A 27,643-nucleotide genomic window follows, 5' to 3' on the forward strand; every position below is an offset into this window, starting at 1 on the left:
ATTGGTGTGCATTTTCTTCGTTCTACCCTACCTGGTTGTACAGTGTAACTGTACATGTCCTGAACATTATGAAGACATTATATCTTGCTGTCTCAGAACAATACACAACTGTAATGTTCTCTCTGTTTGGTTGATTCGGGCTGTCGTTCAAGCCATCCGCCAATCACGATCAGCCTTACATGATAAGGCTATTTTCACTCTGTATGTACAGTACTCTCTGTATGTTGTAAAAACGGTTCTGGTCAGAGAAGAACACTAAGCGAGGGTGAATGAGGTTGACAACGGCTCAGTTGGAGCACCACGCTTTAGTTACCTTTACATTCTGGGTGGCCTGTTGCAGGTGAGTGCTGGAATACTTTGACTGTTACACTTTATTTTCCAAACACTCCGATCCCTCACTGTAACGCAACACCCAGGAAGCTATATTAAGTAGTCACACACGACTGAGACACAGGCAGTGACTTTCTGCTTATAAACAGTCTTTTTTTTCTCGCTAGTCACATCTTTTCAGTGACGTTTTCAAAGCACGTTGCATAGAGAAAGTTTGTTTAAAATATGTGTGTTGTAAGGCCAGAATCTGAATGGGTGATGACACGGCTAGGCCAGTCAGTGCTTGGCTATAGACATCATACTGCACAAGGCTTTACAAGACCATAGCCCTAGAACAGTTCGAACGGGGGAGGGTAGATTAGAGAAGATGCAAAATTTGTTCGAGGAAAACGAAAGTACGCCACTGCGACCTAATGTAACTGATCATTTATCTGATTTCGATATAATTCGTGAATTTTCATATTTAGTTTGGTGATTTCCGATTGTTGTGTTGCTCTGTAGCGTTCATCCGGTGAAGAGAGCTCATATTTGTGTTATTGTACAGCCAGTGCCGAACTGTTATGTGTCAATAAGTTTTAAGGTGGACGCAGCTGGGGATGAGAGGGCCCTGGCATTCGAGCTGGGTATCAGAGGTATGTTTGAATATGTAGTCTAGGCTATATGCCGTCATGACAGAGAACTTGTTGGTATTTTAGCCCTTATCAAATTCACAGTGTCGTTTTCACCTAAACCACTCAGTCATCCAGTGTGAGGTTTGTATCAGTGTATCGCCGCTCTCGAAGTGGTCAGCGTGGTGCTTTTTTGTTTTTCGTGAATTATTTAATGTCTTCAATGGGCTTTCATTTATAAACGTGTTGTTATAATCGTAAACTCCATCCCTCAAAGCCGTTTGGTGTACATTTTAAGTCATTGTTCGGTAAAAAACGACCATGCAAAAGACTGAGACAACATGTACGACATGGTAAAGCGAGAGTATTTGCATTCCTCTGAGAAACGGGAGCACTACCCCTATGAAATGCACGGCTACATTGTTACTAAACGAATGGTGGCAGCGTTCGATTGCGTGAAAACAATCAAATTAGTGAAGTTTGGTTACAATTCCATGGATGTTTGTCACTTGTAGTCGCTCGTGGCCTTTTGGAACCATTGCATGTTTTGCATACGACACGTTCAGCAGGCGGGCTGGAGCAATTTGAGTCTGAGAGCTAGCAAGCTAACAAGCTACTTTTATTCCTAGTAACTGGTAGGAAATGGTGACTATGATGCCAATTAAACGTATTGCCGCAAATATCTGGACGGAAAATCCCTAGTTTAAGTAATGAAAGGTGCCGATTTGTCCATGTGGAATACCTTTGTCAATGAATGCATACGAGTTTGACAGGAGTGAGATTTATACTTCATTTTCCCCAAAGCAAGATGGACTCTCATTCGCTTGTCTATCCTTTCAGACCCTAGATCGACATTTTGCATAGATGCTAATGTGAGCTTCATACTAAGGATTTTGGGTTAGGTAAACAAAATATTAGTTTATACTAATTTATGAACAATGTTGCTCATGTAATGTTTACGGTGGGTTCACTTTATTGATTCCTTGACAGCCTAATCGGGTTTACAGTCAGCACTGGTCTTACCAGAAAATAACCGCTACAATAGTAAGGTATAGCCAATCTTTTCGACTGAACTGTATTTACCTGATATTGCGTATTTTATTATGTACTGAGCGTTAACTGCTCTATTGTCTACGTTCCTGGGTTTCTGAAAAGCGCCCATGTACGATGGACTGCACAGATTTGGAATCGACACCGTGTTTCAACAACAACAAATAATGTCCCACAATAGTTCGAAGCCTAATCACATATTGAAGACTCGACTACACACCCGTTTTAAGTTATTGTCACAGTGATGATTAATAAACATGTTTACTATGGCTTCTGAAGAATAAAACTAGAATCCTAGCCCCTGGTTCTTTGGTGCGTTAACCAAGCATTGCAAATGTATCGCTTGACTGAGAGCAGTGTCTTGTATTTTATAGGTCATCATCATCGCATGACAAAGCCTGACTGACAGATTCATCTTCATCTTTCAGATACAGCTTTTCCATAGTCTGTGCCTAAGTAAGTATGCCTGCAATCCATCCCATATCCTCCAGGTCAAGGTTTCTTCTCTTTTGTTTACCTATTTGTCAATTGCCCATGGTATCCACTCATTGATATGCCATAATGCCTCATGTTATTATACCCTCATATTAACAATATAGCCTGTGTCTCAACATATTAATATTACATAATTGATTGTCATACCTGATTTGAGTGTAAGCACAATAATCATTTCTATGGTTATGTCAATAATTGCGCAGTGTCATTGAGATATAGCCTTCTAATTAAGATGATTTATGTTTCCAAATTACATAATTACTTTATTTAAGTGTAATTCCTACAATCCTGTGGTTGCATAACCTGCACACTAACGAGCTGATTCAACAATGGTGAAACAGTGTGACTCTATCTCAGGTGTGTATGCACACCATGCATGCCTCCCCCATAGCATAACCCTCATAGGGCTCTGAGCTTGTCTTGACCAACCTGACCAGGAAAAACTCAGGGCCCTTGTTAGGTCACATGGTAAGGAAAAACTCAGTGCCCAATTCTAGTACATGATTTGTAGTTGATGCTTTTTTTTTGTAGTATGCAAAGTTTAAGATATTCACTGGGTAAAAGAGACTGCAAACCAGTTTGAACAAAGTTAAAGGTTATGCAATGCCTTCAAAAAGTATCCACACCCCTTTACCTTTTCACATTTTGTTGGTACAAAGTGGGACCTTTTTTCGTGGGTCAACGATCTACACAAAATACTCTAATGCTTTGCACACCTCACTTGTACAATATTTGCCCATTTTATTATATAAAACTAAAAAATGTCATGTTGATTATTGTTAGACAGTCGATTTTAAGTCAAAGCTGTAACTAGGCCACTCAGGAACATTTAATGTTGTCTTGGTAAGCAACTACAGTGTGTATTTGGCCTTGTGTTTTAGGTTATTGTCCTGCTCAAAGGTGAATTTGTCTCCCAGTGTCTTGGAAAGCAGACTGAACAAGGTTGTCTGTTAGGATTTTACCTGTGCTTAGCTTGGTTTTCTTTTTATTCTAAAAAAAATAAAAAATAAACCTAGTCCTTGCTGATGACAATCATACCCATAACATGATGCAGCCACCACCATGTTTCAAAATATGAAGTGGTACTCAGTGATGTGTTGTTGGATTTGCCCCCGACAGTTTTTTATTTATTACCTTGATTCAACTAGGTAAGTCAGTTAAGAACAAATCCTTATTTACAATGACGGCCTACCCCGGCCAAACCCTAACCCGGACAATGCTGGGCCAATTGTGCCCCGCCCTATCACACCCGCCCAATCACGGCTGGGTGTGATACAGCCTGGAATTGAACCAGGGTCTGTAGTGACGCCTCTTAGCATTGAGATGCAGTGCCTTAGACTGCTGTGCCACTCAGGGCAAAAAAGTAGATTTCTTTGCAACAGTGTTTTCAGTATTACTTAAGTGCCTTATTGCAAATAGGAAGGACGCCTGTATCTTTGTAGTGACTGGGTGAATTTATACACCATCCAAAGTGTGTAATTAATAACTACACCAGGGTTATTCAATGTCAGATTATTATAATTTTTTACCCATCTACCAGTAGGTGCCCTTCTTTGTGAGCCATTGAAAACCCCCCCTGGTCTTTGGTTGAATCTGTGCGTGAAATTCACTGCTCAACTGAGGGACCTTACAAATGATAGTATGTATGGGGTAGCCATTTGAAAAATCATGGTAAACACTATTATTGCACACTTTTACTTCTGAATTTACACTGGACAAAAATATAATCACAACATGGTGTTGGTTTCATGAACTGAAAAAAAGACCCCCAAAATGTCCCATATTCCCCAAAAGCTTATTTCTTTTGAATTTTGTATACAAATTTGTTTACATCCCTGTTAGTAAGCATTTCTCCTTTGTCAAGATAATCCATCCACCAGACAGGCATAGCATATTAAGAAGCTGATTAAACAGCATGATCATTAAACAACAGTCACCGTTGTGAACAGAGTGCCCCGTGGTGGGGTTATGGTACTGGCAGACATAAACAACGAACACAATGGTATTTTATTGATGCCAATTTTAATGCATAGAAATACTGTGACGAGATCCTGAGGCCCATTGCCGTGCCGTTCATTCGCCACCATCACCTCATGTTTCAGCATGATAATGCACGGCCCCATTTCACAAGGATCTGTACATAATTCCTAAAAGCTGAAAGTGCCCCAGTTCTTCCATGGCCTGCATACTCACCAGACATGTCACCCATTGAGCATGTTTGGTATGCTCTGGATCGACGTGTACAACAGTGTGTTCCAGTTCCCGCCAATATCCAGCAACTTCGCACAGCCATTGAAGAGGAGTGGTACAACATTCCACAGGCCACAATCAACGGCCTGATCAACTCTATGCAAAGGAGATGTCGCGCTGCATGAGACAAATCGTGGTCACACCAGATACTGACTGGTTTTCTGATCCACGCCCCTACTTTTTTAAGGTATCTGTTGACCAACAGATGCATATCTGTATTCCCAGTCATGTGAAATCCATAGATTAGGGTCTAATTAATTTATTTCAATTAACTGATTCTTATATGAACTGTATGTACAATCTTTGAAATTGTTGCATTTAATGTTTAATAACACAACAAAAAGTTTAACTTAATGAAACATTTAATGTGGAAAAAGTTAAGGGGTGTGAATACTTTTTGAAGGGACTGTACATGTAACATTTCCACATGCAAATAGCACAAGATGCCAATTACAGTAGTAATGAGGGATAGAATTGCACATGAAGACAATTACCTGTCTGATATACCAGCACTCTAATCATTGTTGTTAAAAGACAAATGTCTTTTTGTTTATTTTATCACCTTGTTAACTCCACAAGATATGAGAAATGTATCAAGATGTTATATGGTGGATTAATGGGGCAATCTGCAGTTGCTACATTCATTTTTGGACTTTTAATTAATGAAATGTACCCATTGATTCTTGAAGAATATAACAAATGCCTCATGAGATTAAACTGTCGTCCCCCATCAGAACCCAAAATATAAGCATGTTTTACGCCAATGTTTGTAAACAAAGTAAATGTAAACAAACCCTGTAAAGCCTCAAAATGGACTGACCATCCATGTTGATATGGATGGTTGGTCAATGCATGTGTATCTCTATCCATGCATTTGAGTGGTTACATTTCTCCCACCCAGTCCCTCAGCTTTTTACTGAAAGACTGGTGGGAAGCCTGCTCTCTTATTGTTTCAACTGTGGATTGCTCCTATTAAGGAACTCAGAGGCAAGTATCTATCAAAGTCCTGAGGTGTATACTCGGATGCTAGCTAGATCTATTCAGGATTATTATTTTTTTTTTTAACTAGCCAGCTTCAGATTCACATTCCAACGGGCTTCATCCATTTTAGGAAGGTGGATATTGATATTGTACCTGCCGCTAACGCAAGCCAGGTTTGTAACCGCACGTGCATAGATAGCCCAACGAGTCGAACACCAAACTCTTAATTGAGACAATTCTGAAGCCGCAATCCAAGAACAAGTCAGTGCCACATTTAAATCTCTAAATCAATATGAAAGAAAAGTTATCCTGCAAATAAGCTATTAGAAGTGCTGTCCTTTTATTTATGCCTATCGCTCTTGACGTCTTTGGTGTCCTTATCAAAAAGCAACCTTTTTTTCCCACTGCTATCGATAAAATGATTTAAGTCATACGAAAGTTTACTGCACATGAAGTTTGAAATGCATCCTGTAATTGCTAAATGTTTAGTGTGATGGGTAATTGAATAAGGGCAATTCCACCACTTTTCAACCTCATTTTCATTATTTCCAGTACAATACCAGTGTCTACATATGTGAAAACAGTGCATTTCTAAAAAATATGAAGCTTAAAAGTTCTACCGCGATGACATCATCAAAAGCATGAGTTGGCGCACACCCAGAGATAATTATTTAGTGTAGAGGTGCTGACTAACAGCGAATAAAATGTAAGCTATAAAGAGAGTCTTTTTTTTAACCTTTATTTAACTGGGCAAGTCAGTTAAGAACAAATTCTTATTTTCAATGACGGCCTAGGAACAGTGGGTTAACTGCCTGTTCAGGGGCAGAACGACAGATTTGTACCTTGTCAGCTCGGGGATTTGAACTTGCAACCTTCCGGTTACTAGTCCAACGCTCTAACCACTAGGCTACCCTGCCGACACATTATATATATAATGTCAAAAGTTGACACAGCTACTCAAACCAGGGTTTTTCTTAATTTAAACTATTTTCTACATTGTACAATAACTTAAATAGCGAATGGAGGACGCTTTTCCCCGTGATTTATTTTCATGCCAACCAGTTATACTAGACTCCTCTTTTCAAGAGAAGCAATGTGCTTAATATTACGAAGGTTGAGAAATGAATATAGTAGGCCTCGCCTATAGAAAGCTGATGGGATCCTCTTTTTGATAGAGGCCCATCACTGTTTTCTAACGCAATTGCATAGTCTATGGCAGTGGTTCTCAATCCTGGTCCTGGGGACCCAAAAGGGGTACACATTTTGTTTTTTGCCCTAGCACTACCTGATTCAAGTCAAAGTTTGATGAGTTGATCATTTTAAATCAGCTGTGAAGTGCTAGGGCAAAAGCAAAAATGTGTACCCCTTTGGATAGCCAGGACCAGAATTGAGAATCACTGGCATATAGAAATGTTGCCCAACATGAGCTCATGGGCTCTTATGAAGTGTTTGGTTAGATTTTTGATTACATTTGCATTGATATAAGGGTGATTTGAGAGACCATAGAGTGCTGAGTACCAGGTAGTTAGCAAGTTTGTTAGGCTACTAATGACGTCAGCCACATCAGAGCTTGGAGAAGCCTAAATACTGTGACTAAACGGTTACATCGAATTAGACTGCCATACTCGTGACCGTTGTTGTGGTGGTAATACGGTCACCGTAAGTATTTGGACAGTGACACGTGTTTTTGTTTTTGGCTCTGTACTCCAGCACTTTGGATTTGAAACAAATACATTTGTTTCCCTGAAATGGGGGTGGGGGCGAGAACTACAGTATGTATAAAAAGTGCTGTAATTTCTAAACAGTTCACCTGATGTGGATGAAAATACCCTCAAATTTAAAGCTGAGTCTGCAGTGGTGTAAAGTGCTTAAAAAATACTTTAAAGTACTACTTAAGTCATTTTTGGAGATATCTGTACTTCACTATTTATATTTTTGACAACTTTTACTTCACTACATTCCTAAAGAATATGTGTATACTTTTTTACTCCATACATTTTCCCTGACACCCAAAAGTACTTGTTACATTTTGAAAGCTTAGCAGGACAAGAAGTTGATCAAATTCACACACTTATCAAGAGATCATCCATAATGCCTCTGCACTGATGACTCACTAAACACATGCTTTGTTTGTAAATGAGTGTTCGAGCGTGCCCCTGGTTAACCATAAATTAAAATGTGAAAATGATGCCATCTGGTTTGCTTAATATAAAGAATTTGAAATGATTTTTACTTTTGATACTTAAGTATATTTCACACCAAATACTTTTACTCAAATAGAATTTTACAGGGTGACTTTTACTTGAGTCATTGTCTATTAAGTTATCTTTTACTTTTACTCAAGTATGACAATTGAGTACTTTTTCCACAACTGAGAGTCTGCACCTTAAACCTCAGTCGTTGTAGCGTTTCAAATCCAAAGTGCTGGAATACAGAGCCAAACATGTCACTGTCCAAATACTTTTGGACCTCACTTCATGTAGACACTGGTATGGCGCTGTAGATAATGAATGAGATTGAAAAGTGGCGGAATTGCCCTTTAACAAAAAATATATTTTTCTATTAGTAAAATATTTGAGGGCAGTGAAAAAATATTAGAAAAGCATTGGACCCAGCTATCAATTACATTTATTTTTTTCTAAGTATTGAATACAGTAGTTAATTTACAGAAATTGAAGGATAGATACTGCATACCCTTTACAGTAGAGTAAATACACACAGATGTGAGTTAATCTGATCAAATGCTGTGGTATCACAACCTGCCCTAAAACACAGACTTGTCTTCTTTTGTCAGATTTGAGGTTTTCTTGCTATACCCAAGTATAGAAGTGTAGAATCTAATGGTTGTCAAATCCTATTTTATTGGTCACATACACATGGTTAGCAGATGTTAATGCGAGTGTAGCGAAATGCTTGTGCTTCTAGTTCCGACCATGCGGTAATACCTAACAATTTCACAACAACCCATATGTAAAATGTATGCCCACATGACTAAGTTGCTTTGGATAAAAGCATCTGCTAAATGGCATTGCACCACACACGCAAGAAGTCCAAACTATTCTGCAAGCGTATATCTACACATAGAATTGTGCACTCCATTGGCCACACCCTGGCCACAGTGATGATGCCATCAGCCAATTAGAGACATGGGCAGTCTGGTGTTCAGTCTCAAAGTACTTTCGAAATGGCAGCCTCAATTTACTGCGAATTCTGTATCTTAGTACAAAACAGAGTGACCTTACCAAGCGATTTTGGCCTTTTGGTATAATATATTGGCTTTGGAAGGACAGTCACAGGGACCAGCGTTTGAGCCCTCGTCAGGGTGTCTAATTAAAGAGATCACTTTTTCATGACCTTTAGTCTCTGTTACTACTATGGCCAACACCAGCAGTTGCTCAAGAGACTAAAGAATTCAGTCAATTAATCAATCCAATGTATTTGTATAGTGCTACTTACAAAGTCATTGATCAGTGCGCTCAACAAAACCCAAAACCAAATGCTCCGACATGAATTTCCCCTAGGTAAAGATCTGGCATCTGCTTCCCCTCCCCCAATCCTAACCTTAAAACGACAATCCATATTGGTGAAACTGCGTGTCCATTTGTGATAAATACAACAACAAAGAAGTTACAGCCAACAACAAATACTGTTGCACGGGCGATAGCACAGTATGTATTGCACCTTTTTAATTTTTTTTGCATGTTGCGTGATGCTCAGCTCAGCAACAAAACCAATAACTGTGGTGGAGTGTTCAGTGACGCTGTTTCGCAGATGCTTTAAGCATTAATGGGGAAAACTGACCGAAGATCAGTGTCTAAATGGAACTTGATCCTATGCCACAATAAGTTGTGAGTGAACTCTGACTATCTTTCTCCCCCCTCCAGGCTTGGCAGCGCCATGAAAGGTGGAGGAAGGGGTAAGGAGCCTCCTGTGGAGGTGGAGGTGAGCGGCAAGCGGCCCAAGCGCAAGTGTCTACAATGGCACCCGCTACTCTCCAAGAAGGCCCTGGACTTCTCGGAGGAGGAAGAGGAGGAGGACGAAGAAGAACTGGAGAAGGTTGGCGTCTTCTTTTGCAGATCTGGGATGCATTCAGTAGGCACGTTTTGAAATGATAACATTTGTTATTGGTCAAGTACAGATAGTTTCAGACTAGAGGTCGACCGATTAATCGGAATTGCCAATTTTTTTATTTAATTTATTTCACCTTTATTTAACCAGGTAGGCAAGTTCTCATTTGCAACTGCAACCTGGCCAAGATAAAGCATAGCAGTGTGAACAGACAACAGAGTTACACACGGAGTAAACAATTAACAAATCAATAACACAGTAGAAAAAAAAGAGTATATACATTGTGTGCAAAAGGCATGAGGCGAATAATTACAATTTTGCAGATTAACACTGGAGTGATAAATGATCAGATGGTCATGTACAGGTAGAGATATTGGTGTGCAAAAGAGCAGAGAAGTAAATAAATAAAAACAGTATGGGGATGAGGTAGGTAAAAATGGGTGGGCTATTTACCGATAGACTATGTACAGCTGCAGCGATCAGTTAGCTGCTCAGATAGCAGATGTTTGAAGTTGGTGAGGGAGATAAAAGTCTCCAACTTCGGCGATTTTTGCAATTCGTTCCTGTCACAGGCAGAGAACTGGAACGAAAGGCGGCCAAATGAGGTGTTGGCTTTAGGGATGATCAGTGAGATACACCTGCTGGAGCGCGTGCTACGGGTGGGTGTTGCCATCGTGACCAGTGAACTGAGATAAGGCGGAGCTTTACCTAGCATGGACTTGTAGATGATCTGGAGCCAGTGGGTCTGGCGACGAATATGTAGCGAGGGCCAGCCAACTAGAGCATACAGGTCGCAGTGGTGGGTGGTATAAGGTGCTTTAGTGACAAAACAGATGGCACTGTGATAAACTGCATCCAGTTTGCTGAGTAAAGTGTTGGAAGCAATTTTGTAGATGACATCGCCGAAGTCAAGGATCGGTAGGATAGTCAGTTTTACTAGGGTAAGTTTGGCGGCGTGAGGGAAGGAGGCTTTGTTGCGGAATAGAAAGCCGACTCTTGATTTGATTTTCGATTGAAGATGTTTGATATGAGTCTGTAAGGAGAGTTTACAGTCTAGCCAGACACCTAGGTACTTATAGATGTCCACATATTCAAGGTCGGAACCATCCAGGGTGGTGATGCTAGTCAGGCGTGCGGGTGCAGGCAGCAAACGGTTGAAAAGCATGCATTTGGTTTTACTAGCGTTTAAGAGCAGTTGGAGGCCACTAAGGAGTGTTGTATGGCATTGAAGCTCGTTTGGAGGTTAGATGGCACAGTGTCAAAGGACGGGCCGGAAGTATATAGAATGGTGTCGTCTGCTGAGAGGTGGATCAGGGAATCGCCCGCAGCAAGAGCAACATCATTGATATATACAGAGAAAAGAGTCGGCCCGAGAATTGAACCCTGTGGCACCCCCATAGAGACTGCCAGAGGACCGGACAGCATGCCCTCCGATTTGACACACTGGACTCTTGTCTGCAAAGTAGTTGGTGAACCAGGCAAGGCAGTCATCAGAAAAACCGAGGCTACTGAGTCTGCCGATAAGAATATGGTGATTGACAGAGTCGAAAGCCTTGGCAAGGTCGATGAAGACGGCTGCACAGTACTGTCTTTTATCGATGGTGGTTATGATATCGTTTAGTACCTTGAGCGTGGCTGAGGTGCACCCGTGACCGGCTTGGAAACCAGATTGCACAGCGGAGAAGGTACGGTGGGATTCGAGATGGTCAGTGACCTGTTTGTTGACTTGGCTTTCGAAGACCTAAGATAGGCAGGGCAGGATGGATATAGGTCTGTAGAGTTTGGGTCCAGGGTGCCTCTCCCTTTGAAGAGGGGGATGACTGCGGCAGCTTTCCAATCCTTGGGGATCTCAGACAATATGAAAGAGGTTGAACAGGCTGGTAATAGGGGTTGCGACAATGGCGGCGGATAGTTTCAGAAATAGAGGGTCCAGATTGTCAAGCCCAGCTGATTTGTACGGGTCCAGGTTTTGCAGCTCTTTCAGAACATCTGTTATCTGGATTTGGGTAAAGGAGAACCTGGAGAGGCTTGGGCGAGTAGCTGCGGGGGGGGGGGGCTGTTGGCCAAGGTTGGAGTAGCCAGGCGGAAGGCATGGCCAGCTGTTGAGAAATGCTTGTTGAAGTTTTCGATAATCATGGATTTATCGGTGGTGACCGTGTTACCTAGCTTCAGTGCAGTGGGCAGCTGGGAAGAGGTGCTCTTGTTCTCCATGGACTTCAGTGTCCCAGAACTTTTTGGAGTTGGAGCTACAGGATGCAAATTTCTGCCTGAAGAAGCTGGCCTTAGCTTTCCTGACTGACTGTGTGTATTGGTTCCTGACTTCCCTGAACAGTTGCATATCGCGGGGACTATTCGATGCTATTGCAGTCCGCCATAGGATGTTTTTGTGCTGGTCGAGGGCAGTCAGGTCTGGAGTGAACCAAGGGCTATATCTGTTCTTAGTTCTGCATTTTTTTAGGGACGATTTCAAGTTTTCATAACAATCGGAAATCAGCACCCAAAAATACAGATTTGCCTTTTAATTTTTTAAAATTATTATTATAGTCAAAGGTTAATGACATACAAATGGTATAGAGGGAAATAGTCCTATAATTCCTATAATAACTACAACCTAAAACTTCTTACCTGGGAATATTGAAGACTCATGTTAAAAGGAACCACCAGCTTTCATATGTTCTCATGTTCTGAGCAAGGAACTGAAACGTTAGCTTTCTTACATAGCACATATTGCACTTTTACTTTCTTCTCCAACACTTTGTTTTTGCACTATTTAAACCAAATTGAACATGTTTCATTATTTACTCGAGGCTAAATTGATTTTATTGATGTATTATATTAAGTTAAAATAAGAGTTCATTCAGCATTGTTGTAATTGTCATTATTACAAATGTAAAAAATATTTTACAAATTGGCCGATTTAATCGGCAGCGGCTTTTTTGGCCCTCCAATAATCGGTATCGGCCTTTTTGGTCCTCCAATAAATCGGCATCGGCATTGACAAATCATAATCGGTCGACCTCTATTTCAGACCTACTGAACATGACCCTGGACTTCCAGTCTTTAGTCTTGCCGTAGTCCCACTTGACTATTGCTCCATGATACATGTACACAGTCTATTTGTTAGTTCACTATATATATATGTTGCAGTGACCTTTGACTCCAGTATAGAACCACCAGCGTCAGTACTTAACCACCTCTATGAAATATCTCTCCATGGCTGGATGTGGGGGCGGGCAGACAGACAGTGCTGGTCTGAAAGGATGTGCAGCCATTGGATTTGAAGTCCCTCATTGTTTCTGATCATGTTAAAACAATTTGTTTCTAGGTTAGGGGTCAATTCTGAATTGGGAATTGCTGATTAATTCCCATTCAATTTGATATACACTGAGTATACAGGACATTAAGGTCCATGACATAGCTTTTACCTGGATTCACCTGGTCAGTCTATGATCCATTTTTGATGTCACTTGTTAAATCTCCTTCAATCTGTGTAGATTAAGGGGAGGGGACAGGTTAAAGGAGTTTTAAGACTTGAGACATGGATTGTGTATGTGTGCCATTCAGAGGGTGAATGGGCTAGACAAAATATTTAAGTGTCTTTGAACGGGGTATGGTAGTAGGTGCCAGGCGCATCTGTTTGAGTCTGTCAAGAACTGCAACGCAGTTTCATGCTCAACAGTTTCTCGGGTGTATTAAGAATGGTCCACCACCCAAAGGACATCCAGCCAACTTGACACAACTGTGGAAAGCATTGGAGTCATCATGGGCCAGCATCCCTGTGGAACGCTTGACACTTTGTAAAGTTCATGTCCCGACGAATTGAGGCTGTTCTGAGGGCAAAAGAGGGTGCAACGCAATATTAGGAAGGTGTTCCTAACATGTTGTACACTGTGTATAGTAAATGGGTTGTTCCACCAATTTAGGGGCCTTTTGAGTAGTGTAACTTGGTGAAAAAAGTTTTATTTCACCTGATTTCTACATTCTGTCATAAAGAGCACATGTTGAACTTAATAAAAAAAAACATGTTTTCCCATCTCAAGAGGTTAAATAAAAAGATTAGTATATTAAGTGACAAATAAAGTAACAGGGCTGACAATTTCATCTTAAATCATCCATGAAGCCCCTTGTGACTGGGGGAATGGAAGCTTGTTCTTTGCAACAGGGAGGGACAAGAATGTAATTGTTAGTACATTTCTTCTAGCATGTCCATCTATGGATAACAGGGTTGATGTGGTCGACCCGCTCAGCTTTCCACCACACAACACCAGAAAAATCACCAAAAAGAGTAGAACTAGCTCAACTGCTTTTACACTATGATTTGACTATAAGATGTTCAATGTTTCTTTCGAAAAAATATATTTTAAAAGCAATAGTTTCAACCATATTAAAACGAGATTTAAGTTCAAATAACAGTGTTGACCTTAAAGAGTGATTTAAAAAAAAAAAAAAAAAAAAACTATATTTATGCACAATTTCTACTTAAAATATCAAACGGGGACATAAGGCACTCATTTTGTGGAATGACCCAAATACCTTGTGTAAAATATGATTGAAACATTAATGTAACTGTCCAGTGTTTCCAGATTTCTATGAAATATTACCTAAATATTGATGCGAGTAGAGCGCTGATTGGCCAGCTCAGCCAATGAGCCAACACATCATGTTCTATGAGGAAATGGCAAGCATTTTTAAAGCCCCAGTGCAGTCTAAAATGTGATTTCTGTGTTTTTGAAATAAATAATTCCAAAATTCTGCCAATAACAGCAAGTTTTCTGTTTTCCCCTCCATATTCAGACAGAAATTGGTCTTTGCTAAGAAGCTATTTTTGTTTTAATAAATAATAATAATTGTGATCCAGAAATGATATTGAGATAAAAATGGCTGCATTGGAGCTTTTATTTATTTATACAAATTATTTAACTAGGCAAGTCAGTTAAGAACAAATTCTTATTTACGGCCTACACCGGCCAAACCCGGACGACGCTGGGCTAATCTTGTGCCGCCCGCCCTATGGGACTCCCAATCACGGCCGGTTGTGATATCTTTAAAAGGTCTGTTTAAAATACAAGATTGAGGTAGTGTTTTTTTTCCCTCCCTCCAACTTATGCTTTGGCCACAAAGGAGTATAGGATATGTCAACAACCATTATTTGTGTATGATTTAACAGAATATTCACTTTTTAAACTTTTTTTCAACAGTTACTTAATTTCTGAATCACCGTTTTTGATAACTAGGTTTGTATGTAATCTAGAAGTATTCACTTTCATTTTGTCATATTTTAAAAAATAAAAAAAATAAAGGTAAATCCATTTGAATTCAATCGCTTTTTGACAGCATCCCATTTTGATTTAAATGACCATTGCCCAAATCTTTGCCCATTGTAGAAGTGCTCAGAAAGTGACTTTTTGGACCTGAATGGCAAAACATTCAAGAGATAAGGGTGCTCAAAGTTGACCTATTTTGCATACTCAAACATGATATGAGACATCCATGTCTTCACCACTGGAAAAAATAAACAGTTAAGCTTTTAAATGATAGAAATCTCACAAACTATTGTCATACTATTTTATAATTTCTTGAAAAACAGTTTAACAAATTGTCTTTTTTTATACCTTAATACAATAAAATAATGATGCATATTTGCATATGTTGTAGCTTAGACCCTTATTTTAGATCTGAGGTTGTGTTGTGCCCAGCTTAGTTTGAGATGCTCCTGAATACAGTGTGGGTGTTATGTTTTGGCTTATACATTTACTAAAATGGGAATAAAATTGACATTTCAACTCGCAAATTAGTACAACAAAGATCAATGGAGGTCCATACCAGAGAATGTTGACTTGCGTGGGAATATATGTTTTAAATTATACTCTCAATCCTAGAAATATAGATTATCCAATAGACATGACCATTTTAAGTTGACATTTGACAGTGGGTGGACCGGTTGTCATCTTTGTGGTAGTAATTAGAAGTCAAAATGTCAATTCAATTTAAATTTCAATGGTGTACTAAGGGGTAGGTCCATTCTATGAAATCTATTTCTAAGATTTGAAATGACACCCACCCTGTATTCAAGAGCAGATGATGTAAAGTAGGGTCTAAGCTACAACATACGAATATGAAACAAATCTGAGTTTACATGTTTTTTTAAATAATTTACATTTAAAGTTAAAAGTAATTTTTATATAACCAAGAAATTAAATAGTTTGAGAATCCTGTTTGAAAGCTTTTAAATATCAAAGTCAACCAAAAACCTTTTCAAATGATGAAGACATGGATGTCTCATGGTATGACCACTTCCATGGACAAACAGGTATGGAAAGTTTGGTTAAAATCAAAAGGGATTCTGTCAAAAAGTGATTGAATTCCAATGGATATACCCAAAAATGACATTTTGAATTATTCCCAAAGAAATATCAACTGAAACAATCGAGCCTTACCATTGTTATGATGATGATGATAGTGGTGGGGGTAGAGATGATAAAGATTGAAATATCTATCACTGATGCATCTGTCCACAGCCATTGCTGGTCAGGGAGAGCCGGGGGCCGGAGGTGGCATGCGGGGGGCCCATGGAGGTGGAGGAGGACTCTTCAGAGCAGCGGGCCCGCCGACCCATGAACGCCTTCCTGCTTTTCTGCAAGCGCCACCGTTCACTGGTGAGGCAGGAGCACCCTCGGCTGGACAACCGTGGTGCCACCAAGATCCTGGCTGACTGGTGGGCTGTGCTGGAGCCCAAAGAGAAACAGAAGTACACGGACATGGCCAAGGAGGTGAGCACGACCAAAACCCTGTTCTGGAACTGTCAAACGTTTCTTATTCTCTTCGGGGGCGAATCCTAACTTCAATTAACTAAGTTAAAATTTAACTAAAGTTAGGATTCGCCCCTTTCTGTTTCTCTAAACAGACCATTCCATTTGATTTTGTCATTTGAGGAGAGTACTTTAAATTGCGATTATTTTTCCTCGTGGACTGGCAGAGTTCAGAGAGAATGAACCCTGATTTGTGCGGTGTGACAAGCAAATGAGCAGATCAAGCGCTCCAACACAGGATCACAAGCAAACTCATTTGAAAGACTATACTTAGACAACACCTCTTCAGTATGTATGAGTATGAGTAGGTATTAATTGCTTTGCTGATAACCATTCTGGCTTTGTCATCTTCCAGTACAAGGATGCCTTCATGAAGGCTAACCCAGGCTACAAGTGGTGCCCCACCACCAACAAGCCAGTCAAGAGCCCCTGCCACACTGTCAGCAACGCACGCAAAAAAGTGTGGTCTTTCCCTTCCAACTCCCCTAAGGGCTGTGCCACTGCCAAGAAAGTGCCCAAGACTGACAGCACACCACAGCTTAATTTCGCCATGGCAGGTGCGTCAAGTGATACATTTCTGGGTAAAACAGCTTATAAAATATGAATGTCATGTCTCAGCATAGCTGCCACTGAATTAATGTCAAATTAGTAAAGATTAATCCCACCTTGCCTTCATTTTGTGCCTTCCCAGATCCCACAAAGATGGGTGGCCTAAGCATGCTACTGTTGGCTGGGGAGCATGCCCTTACTGCCAGAGAGGTATGTCACATACTGCACTGAACAAAAATATAAATGCAACATGTAAAGTGTTGGTCCCATGTTTCATGCGCTGATATAAAAGATCCCTGAAATTTTCGACATGAACAAAAAGCTTATTTCTCTCAAATGTGAGCCTTTCTCCTTTGCCAAGATAATTCATCCACCTGACAGGTGTGGCATATCAAGAAATTGATTAAACAGCATGATCATTACACAGGTGTAGTGGGAACTATAAAAGGCCACTCTAAAATTTGCAGTTTTGTCACACAACACAATGCCACAGATGTCTTGTCTCAAGTTTTGATGAAGTGTGCAATTGGCATGTTGACTGCAGGAATGGCCACCAGAGCTATTGCCAGCAAATTGAATGTTAATTTATCTACCATAACCCCACCGCACCATGGGGGGCAGGCATAAGCTATGGACAACAAATACAATTGCATTTTATCGATGGTTATTTGAATGCACAAAAATACAGTGACGAGATCCTGAGGCCCATTTCTTTTTAAGGTATCTGTGACCAACAGATGCATATCTGTATTCCCAGTCATGTGAAATCCATAGATTAAGGCCTAATTTATTTATTTAATTGACTGATTTCCCCAAATGAACAGTATTTCTGTAAAATCAATGAAGTTGTTGCATGTTGCGTTCATATTTTTTTCCCAGTGTAGGTCCTGGGCTGTAGTGCAGCAATTCACCACCAGGGGACATCAGTTATATGGGTTTATAAAATAACGTAAAGGCCCGGTCTAGTGGTTTTTCAACTCGTCAAACTGAGTTTATCCATGTTGTGCAACAACTTTTAATCTAGAAATCATTATTTTAGTGGAAATATATCTGAAGGACTTAAGTCATTCTCTCATTTGTTGGAAAAGCACTGTGAGATGCAAATTCAAAGATCACGTTATTCAAATGTTTGTGGTGAATGTGTGAATTTAAGAGTGAATTAAACCTTCACAGATTTCATCCAGTTCTTCAAAGTCTGGAGCCACAGATGTCACTAAGCACCCTGAGAACTCCTCCCTATTCCAACTTGCTGAGGTAAGACCACATAGAATGGGATGGTTCTCTTGAACGTCTTGTAACACTATTTAGTAGGCCTGTCACGGCAACCGCAGTCTGACACAAGTTTGTTGATTTTATGCCAATATGCATAGATGTATAAGAAATAGCCTACATTACATTTATTATCTATTTGCATAGAAATGGTTCAGTTTGCTCTTAAAGTAACCCTACCATACCCAACACACCAAATATGCCACAATCATAACATTCCCTAAAATAATGGCACTACTATGCCTTTTCTGTGACCTATCCTGCACTGACTTTACATCAAGCTGCAATAGGGAAAAGGAAGTGAGGCTCATTCCTATTGAAATGGGTCAGCCAACCATCAATTTGTGGTGTCCCTTTCCAGCTCTCCTCCAGCACGCTTCAGCCCAGTTTAACGGACACAGCTGGCAAGGGGAAGCCCTTGAGTCGGGGGGACCAGGCAGAAGTGGGTATTCTCAGGAAAAGGCTATTTGTGACTACATCTTTTAGCTCAATGTTATTGACCTGTAACATTCATAGGCGAGGTGCCAACTGCTCAGCATGCTTACATACTGCATGAGTATGTAATTTTATCATTCTACATGCTATTTTAATGTGCTATTAAGTAGTTGGTTTTTAAACCGAGTGGGGTACCTTCCTGCTTACTGAAATCCACATCAACAAAATTCAAATCTGCCAATACTTCCACTATTGGCTCTTCCTAATGTGTGGGCATGCCTTAAGGGAGGGCACAAATGAAAGCATTCAGTATATACCTACCATAATATTTAGTATACACAAGTCACAAATATGAACATACCGGTACATAATCCCAGGATCTTCATCCATTCTCCCTTCCCATTTTTCCCCAGACGTGGTCTGGCACCTCACAGCAGGGAAAATCTGACGTACCCAAGATCAACGTCAAGGCCCCTTTTTTTCAACTGGCAGAGGTACAGTCATTACACTGTCTCAAGTCTGCCACTCTGCACAACTACATGTGCTTTATAGTATTGTCTTTACTATGCAAAGTGATGTTTTGTCTAATTATCCTCTGTTGTCAATTAAAGCAGATCTCCTCTGATTCAAGCCAGTCGACTGCACCGGAGGGAAAGCAGTGTAGCCAGTCGGCTCTCTTCCAGCTCGCTGAGGTACTGCAGGCCCTCCATCACAAAACCTTTAGGGGTCCATTTAAGCCCATTTGATATTACTAAAATCTTCAAAACCCCTATAGTGGAAATGACTAATAGTTATCTCCAGCACTTTCACAATGATGTGACTACTGAAATGTTAATTTATGTGCACTGTTGTGTTTGGTATAGATGTGTTTGGCCTCCGAGGCAGGGAAGATGGAGACACAGGACGATACCTGTGCCCCACACTACAAAACTGAGACGGTGGTCAAGGAGGACACTGGGGGCAACATCACAGATTTTCCTCTTTCCTCTCCCCCATCTTCCTCCACTTCTTCCTCCTCCACGCCCACCAACGTCAGTCCTCCGCTGCTCAGCGGCCAAGCGGTCAGCGTCAAAAAGAAGAAGAAGAAGAAGAAGCAAGAAGCTACTGCCAGAGAGCCACCCAAAGCGGTGGACAAAGACAAGATCCCTCGTCCGGGCTCGCCCAAAAAGACCCTCAAAAAGCGACCATCGTCTGAGTCTGAGTTGGAGAGCCTCCTCTACACTATCGAGGCAGTGGCTAAAGGTGCCTGGGGCGACGCCGAGGAGGATATACCCAAGAAGAAGGCTAGCACCGCCGTCGTTACCATTCCAAGAGAGCCCAGCTCACCCAAAAAGAAGTCCAAAGCCAAGAGGCCCCTGAAGGCTAAGGAAGAGGATGAGATGGAGGAGGACAAAGAGGATGGAAGTCGCACAGAGCTGCCATTGACAGTGGAGACTGCAGCGAATCTAGCAAGCCCCAAGACAGAGGCTGAGGAGGCCAGCATCGGCAGCACCCCGGGCAGCACGGAGAAGCCCACTGCCCCTCCCAGCCCCCCGCACAAAGTCGAGGAGAAGCAGAGGGAAGCGGAGGCCAATGCTGAAGGGTGTGGCTCCAGGAAGTCTGAGAGAAGCTGCAAGGGGGCGCTGTACAAGACCCTGGTGTCGGAAGGGATGCTGACCTCACTGAGGGCCAACGTGGACAGAGGTATGTATTTGTAACCCCCCTGCCCAATCTCCACAATGACTATCAATATGCTGTTGTTTTACACCCATTCTGAGCAAGTTCCTGTGTTTTTATTTTAATTTCACAGGTGGCTCCTCTAAACTCTGTTTTTGTATGTCTGTGTGTGTGTTAATCAGGCAAAAGAGGCTCTTTTCGAAGTGGATCTGATGAAGGGGGCTGGACTGACGAGACCTGGGCTTTCTCACAGATGGGACCCACTAATCCCAAGAAGCTAAAGAAGTCCAAATCCAAAGACGAGACGGCGCCAGGGTGAGTTCCCGGTCCAAGAACATTTTACCCTAAAAAGTGCTAGGTTTTATCACTGAAAACTGAATGAAATATGACTAGTGGGAGCAGAATATAGCGAACGAACAATAAGCCCGTTTGACTGAAGCAAGTTTGCACTCATGGCAGTGGAGATTGGCTAAGTGCGTTTGTGGCTTGATGCTCTTTGCATTTACGCCACAAGTCTGTTTTGTTTATAGACTATTAGTGAATTGTTGGATGTGGAAAATACATTATTCTTTCAGTGTCTATTTAACTCGCACCGCTTTCTTTGCGGTGTACTGGGGTCCTCTGTGTGCAAGTTTACATCTGACTTTGAGGAATCCCTGAAGAGAGCAAATAGGCCAGGTTAGGTTATGGGCACTCCTACGTGTTTGAAATATTAATGTGGGCACCTCCTTAAGCGTTAACAATAATGTTGGTTCGTCCCATTCATATTTTTAGGGGTTTTTGAAGGGTCAATGTTTAATTGGTCAATGTCCTGCTTGAATGACATGGATAATAAGCCACTTCGTAAAACGGTTTATAGCTCAGTAATCGAGGAACATGGCAACAGTGGGCCTTAGTTATCCAATCAAGGCACACTTAAAACACGCAAGAGGGAACGTGAAAAGGTAATATTGTGTTGGCATTTCTATCAAAATATTAAAAACTACAGTGACAAACAAATGACAACGCGCTTCCGCATGATGAAAGCCTTCATGAAAAAAGTGGAGTTGAGCATGTTCCCACCCGTATCTAATCAACAACATACCTTTGCAGTTTGGGGAAACTGGAGGAGGAGTTTGAGAAGAAGTTCAACAGCCTGCCGCAGTACAGCCCTCTGACGTTCGACAAGAAAAGCACCATCGTCACCAAGAAGAAAAAAACAGACGTTAGCACCGCACCGGAGGAACAACCCCCAAAACCTGCCAAGGGTAAGCAGAGAATGTTACTGGAATGTTCACCAAACATTTCAATATGTTTTGACAGAAGCCATCCCTCCGCATCCCATACCGCTCCTGTTGCTCCTCGCTTTCAGGAACTTGACCACATTGTTACCATTTAACATGGCATGCAATGCTTTTTTTTCTATTTTTGTTTTTCTTTTTTTGTTATATCAGGTCCATCTTCATCTCAGAAAAAGACTTTATTCCACAAGATTGTTAGCAAGTACAAGCAGAAAAAGGAGAAACCCAATACTGTGGACAAAGGTGAATTAGAGCATCATGTAATGTGTGTGGATTGTAATCCAGTTGTGAATGTTCTTGGCATGGTATTTACACATAGTTGGAGATAATGGACACATTACTCAATGTAAAAAAGTGACAACGTAAGTACCAAGCGTTTTTATTTCACATTGAATTTAGACACGTGTGAAATATTCTCTCTTTAGTTGTTGAACAAGTTTTAAACTGCAAAGTGAGGAGTAAATAAATAGTGAGCCATCTAGCAGAAAGGGGTCTTGGCCAAATCCATTTTTTACAGTCAATTCATGATTTACACATGAATTATCTTGGAGTTAGGTGCCCACATCTCAAGTTAGAATTTTGGTTCAATAATTCTAAAATGAGTGGATCTTTTCAAATGTTATCCCCTCTCAGACATAGCGATGCATAGTGACTCCCCCATGTCAGACTCGGCTGCCAAGGCCAAGCAGACCCCCGTCCCATGTGCCACCGCCATGCTTTCCCCAGAGGCCATGGGAACTAGCGCTAGCATACCTGTGGGCAGCCAGAAGAGGAAGGCTAGGAAGAGCAAAATAACCCACCTGGTGCGCTCGGCCGACGGCAGGGTGTCCCCAGCAGAGGGTAAGTCTTTCCTAACAGGCAATAGTTTATTCTGTATACCGTATGTGAGCTGGAAAACGCCAAATGAGGGATTAGCTGTGCATGCCATTTTGAGAGGCCATTTTGAATGACATAGCCTCATGGCATCTGCTTTGGTCCGTTTTATCACAGAGGACAAAGTCAGGGACCTGACCCCGGAGCAGGACGACAAGCCATTACCCCGAGAGACTTTATGCAACGAAACAGGGTGCTACAGTGCACCCAAGCAGGAGGAAGCAGATAGAAGCAGTGCACCCGAAGTCCTGCCCGCCTTCTTTAGCCTGTCTGCCCTTGCCGAGGTGGCAGCCATGGAGAACATTCACAGGTAGGCAGCCAGAAATATAGGAAGAGGGACTCACCTTTGCTTCAAGGAAGCTGTTCCTTTTCAACCTTTGTTGAAACACTGTTAAATTCTTCTCTGTACGCTTTGAACGTGAATGCGCTATGTTTTATTTTCTATCAATTTGTGTCCTTAGATAACCAGGGAGTTTCACATCTAATCTATGACCTTAAATTATCAATCAAGTACAAGGGAGGAGACAAAACACTACTTCACTAAGCAGACAAAAAAATCATCCGAACACAAATTCCAAGAACAAGAAGTGCATACCTTGATTGGTTGACCTTTACCAACTTCTCTTCCTCCTGTACCAGAGGCCAGCGTGTGATTGGCGACAGCCAGAAGGAAATGGCCCAGACCCCTGTCCTCATCTCCTGCGCTGACCAATGAAGTGGATCAGCCGCCCTCCTGCCTCCAGCAAAACGAAATGGACGCTTGTGTGTTGTGTGCGTTTTAACTTTTAACCTCCGACTCCTCATCCTGTTCTGGAAGGAAGGAGATGGAACGTGACTTGTGGATGGATCCCTCTGTGGTGAATTAGCTAGAGCTCTGGTCTGAGGGGGAAAGCGGGGTAAGAACCCCCCTCCCATCCACTCACCTTCTAAGTATTCTCCTGAACCCTTCCCTTGGCAGTAGGATGTCGCCTCCCTCCTCTTCCTGTACGGTCCTACCTACTTAGAGTACCCTGAGGAAGGCAGGTTGTGTTCACGTTAATGTGTAATCTTTGTCCGATATTACGCCATTTTAAGGTCAAGTTTTGCGAACAAAAATTGCATTTCAAAAAAAGAAAGGAAACCTACACACGGTCAGCTTGACCACTTGTAAGAGAACATCTTCCCCCTTTCACACACTGTTGCAAAGTCCCCTCCACCTAAGCATACCTCAATGTAGGGATGAGTCGAATCTTGTAGCTTCCTGCACACCTTCCTGCTTGAACAAATTGACACAGCTTGGTAGATAGTCCTTTGTGATTTATTTCATGTGGTACCCTCATTTTGATTTGCCTATTTAGTGTGGTCTAGAGATAAAGCAGACCTCTTAACCTTCCACACCATGGTCAAGTATTCCATATTACTCCATCCCTTGCCTTCCCACCAGCTTAGCAACTGCTACTACAGTGATCTGTGTAACCTTCATTGTCAGTTTGAACTCAACACATTGAGGCTCTTGCATTTGAACTTAAGCTTACGTTTAAGCTTAGATGGGAGGCCTTTGGTTAGCATGTTGTAAGTCTGAACCTGCCTGTTTTTCCTGGCAGTTGGTCCCCTACAGTGGGGGTCAATTTGATGAGAAGCAAAGTTACTGACAGGATGGACGGTTCTCCATGGCCTTAACTCTCTCATTACGACGTTAGCCGTACCTCAACCACTGCCATCCCATCCACCGCGCAACCATTCACATGAATCTTACATCCGTTTGAATATACTTGAATGATGAAAATGCATTTTGTGTCAATACTTGATCTTATCGCAGTCTGCGTAGCATCTACAAGGCTAATCCAAATGTGTGCTACTAGTTTCCTAAGATAGTTTTTTTTAACAAAGAACACTGCACTAACGTAGGAGGCGCTTTTAAGATGTAACTTTTTCTTGGTAGGGCAATGTGTTTTCCCTGGTCTCTTTTTGTTTTTCCTACTAGCCTTTGAGATTTTCTTATGCCAAGTAACGGTCCACTCTTAGGCAATGAGAATAATTAAGGTTTTGATTTTGAACGTATTTGTTTTTCAGTAACAAGACAATTGCTTTTAATGCTTTGTTTGTTTATTTTTTTATTTTGTTAAAAATGTAGTTTTTTTGTATGTTCTAACCGAGGTAGAACAGGCTAGCATCCATTCCATATCCAAATAGCTGATCCTTGTGTCCATTCTTCTGTTTACAGTGTGTGAGCTGTAGTAAGGTTGGGGGACTCTTGACGTCTGCACTGGGTGTAAGCTAATCAGATGGAAAAAGCTGTCTCAGGCTTATACAAGCAGTGCAAGCCAGTTCCAAGGTTGAAGAGTCCCCAATGATATGTCCTCCATGAAATTATCATTATGCTATATTATTATGACTCTTTTGTTTCGAAGTTGACCAATGCTCTTTTTCTTAGGTCTTACATTCAGCCATGCTTCTCTCGCTGTTGCTTTTTCTTTACGTTTATTGCTCTTTTTATATTAGATTCTTCTCCTTCACTTAAGTGTATTATGATGCTGTTGAACTAGATTTTTACTTTTTTTGATTTTATCTTGTGTTCCCAACCTCGGTTTTCTTTTCCTGAGGCCTAGTTTACTGGATTAAGACTGTTGTCAAAAAAGCTCATACACAAAATAATGCATCAGTGCTTACTGTACCTGTTAAGCAAATGAGCACTGAGATGAGATGCACTGCTTCTAGAAAGCATAGTTTCCACCTGTAGTTTCCAGAGTTTGTATTCTTAAAGCAACTGCATTGCCATTTCTGGGCTACGTCTGAATGATGTGTGCTGTCAGGGCACAACATGAACTATTTAAAAAGGCTATTAGCTCAACCCTATTATTGTCCAATGGTGGTACTTAGTTTTAGCCAAGGGATTATAATGCCACAAAGTAGAATATATTGAAACTATATTAAATATATCATTACAAGTCAGGATTGGACTGACTTGTAGGGATACGAGCAATGCTGTATTAGTTTATTTATCCCTAAAAGCAGGCAAATGGACTGTAAACAAGCAGACCTAAATCATGACTTTAAAACTCCCAAGCTTGAAGGAAAGCTTTTAAAACAAACATTTAAGACTTAAATATACTGTATATATTTTCCAGGTTTGAGAGAAAATAAATTGAAGGGTGACTAAAGTCGTCCAAGCAGTAAACTACGCAGTTCTTCCACTGATAGATAGCAGTGTTGTTCTTTCACACAAATGAAGCAATTGTCTTCCCCAAAAAGAGCGACAATGTACATGCTTGTAACTGAGACATTTGCCAAAGAAAAGGGAAAGTTGTCTTTTAAATGAAAATTCTGTTGAAAACTAAGGTTAGCATAGCAGTTGCACTGCATTTTCTTGGTGTATAGATCTTCAGGTAACAAATGTATTATATCAGCACAACTAATCCTATATATCTGATGGGTTTCCTAAGACTTAAACCCCAAGTGGGAATGGTGTACATTGTACTGGCACCTTTTCAATGCCTCTTTTAATAGACAATATTTGCACCTTATGATCCAAACCAAAATGATATCATGATGATCTTTAAAAATGTAATATCATTAAGTGAAATTAAAAGATTACACAGGTATTTATGTCCATCTTATGACATTATGCATTGAAGTATTTTGATCTAATTTGAGCATTTTAGAATCAAGTCGGTAACCAACCCCACACATCGTCAAAAACAGCCATAATATATCACCCTCACTCAACCTTTTCTATTTAGAAAATGCCTCCATAAAATTCCTATATTATTAGTTATTGAAATGACTATAGACTATATCCTTTTGTGCTAGTACTGTCTCTTGAATGTAATCGATTTTGTACATGTATTTTTCTAATTCAATTTAGGTCTTGACTCTACTGTGTGTGTATGCGATGGTGGACTGTTTCCACAGGTGAATAGTTTGTTACAACCTATGGTCCTCATGACGATTCAGCTGCTGTGCTGGGAACTCTGTGGAGGTGTGTGGAGTTGTAAGTCATTGTGACTTACCTGCCAACGTCTGTTAAAGTTATATATGAGAGAGATTTTTTTTTTGTTGTAAGGGACAGTGTCACCCCGGACGGAATTATTTGTTTCTCCTCTGCAGTTCAATGAGGCTCTCACTTCAGGAAAGGGTGAAACCAGGGACACTCATGCAATTACAAAGAACAATTGCCAAACCCTCTGTATTCAAGCTTATTTATTACAATTTCTTTTTTTATAGCTGTTCATTTAGTTACAAAAATAGAAAAACTGAATATGCACCCAGATTTAAAAAAAAAAAAAAAAAAACTTTCTCCCTTTACAGGAATGTAGATCACGGCTTCCCTTTTGTTCTTCTGAAGAGATGACGCCAGATCTTAAGTTTCCTCTGATAGCTTGTATAATGTGTGCTCAATCTTATTTATGTTAATAGTACTGTATCATGACATGTATGGACTTGATTGTTACAGCCCAGTTGTTCAATGCAGCCTTGCCTTACTGGAGCCCCTGCTTAGTGAGGGATCCCTTAGCCATCGCCCTCAGCCCCTTTCACTGAGTCATGTCATAACACTGTCTGCCGACGCAACTATTATTCCTTGAACACCTATTAAAGTAACCTATATTAAACCTTTTCATCTCACCACAGTCTCTTCTTCGACATCAAAGTGTGATTTCTGGAATCTGTTTAACATTTGCGTTACTCTGGTAATTGTTTAACATAAGCATTCTGTTGCAGCACGACGCTCCAACTGTTTGATCTGGCTAAATTGGGGTACTCTAGCATAATGGGCACTTTAATGCAGTTTCGAATAAATGTATGTGACAATTCTCTTCGTCTTCTACTCATTCTGGGATGTGAATATCCACTTGATTAACCCTTATCCCAAACCCCCGATACATTTTTGGATTCCTCTGATCACTGTGACGCCACTTAAAGGTGCTGCTGCTGCATGGTCATTCTGACGTCTGCATTGGCCGTGCAGCATTTACGATGATATGGGCTCTGCAGAAGTCCGGGTACTCATACT

The 27,643-nt window shown here is 41.0% G+C and overlaps 1 protein-coding gene across 6 annotated transcripts; it reads left to right on the forward strand.

Moving 5' to 3' along the window:
• Positions 1-202: 202 nt before the first annotated feature.
• Positions 203-27,255, forward strand: LOC118390981 (HMG box transcription factor BBX-like). 6 transcript variants are annotated; one of them, XM_035781866.2, is made up of 17 exons: positions 203-340; positions 2,363-2,444; positions 9,599-9,770; positions 16,301-16,552; positions 16,947-17,148; positions 17,283-17,350; positions 18,314-18,394; positions 18,771-18,851; positions 19,258-19,338; positions 19,456-19,536; positions 19,708-20,527; positions 20,683-20,815; positions 21,593-21,747; positions 21,934-22,023; positions 22,414-22,620; positions 22,771-22,963; positions 23,293-27,255. In XM_035781866.2, exons 3-17 carry the CDS (start codon positions 9,612-9,614, stop codon positions 23,366-23,368), a joined length of 2,679 nt encoding a protein of 892 aa, XP_035637759.1. In that variant the 5' UTR covers positions 203-340; positions 2,363-2,444; positions 9,599-9,611; the 3' UTR covers positions 23,369-27,255. The 6 variants fall into 6 exon arrangements, with proteins under 6 accessions (XP_035637759.1, XP_035637763.1, XP_052313688.1 ...); XM_035781870.2 differs by having other exon boundaries at positions 19,459-19,536; XM_052457728.1 differs by lacking the exon at positions 23,293-27,255 and adding an exon at positions 23,115-23,274.
• Positions 27,256-27,643: the final 388 nt, after the last annotated feature.

Source organism: Oncorhynchus keta, chromosome 12, assembly GCF_023373465.1.
Source record: "Oncorhynchus keta strain PuntledgeMale-10-30-2019 chromosome 12, Oket_V2, whole genome shotgun sequence".
Classification (NCBI taxonomy): Eukaryota; Metazoa; Chordata; class Actinopteri; order Salmoniformes; family Salmonidae; genus Oncorhynchus; species Oncorhynchus keta.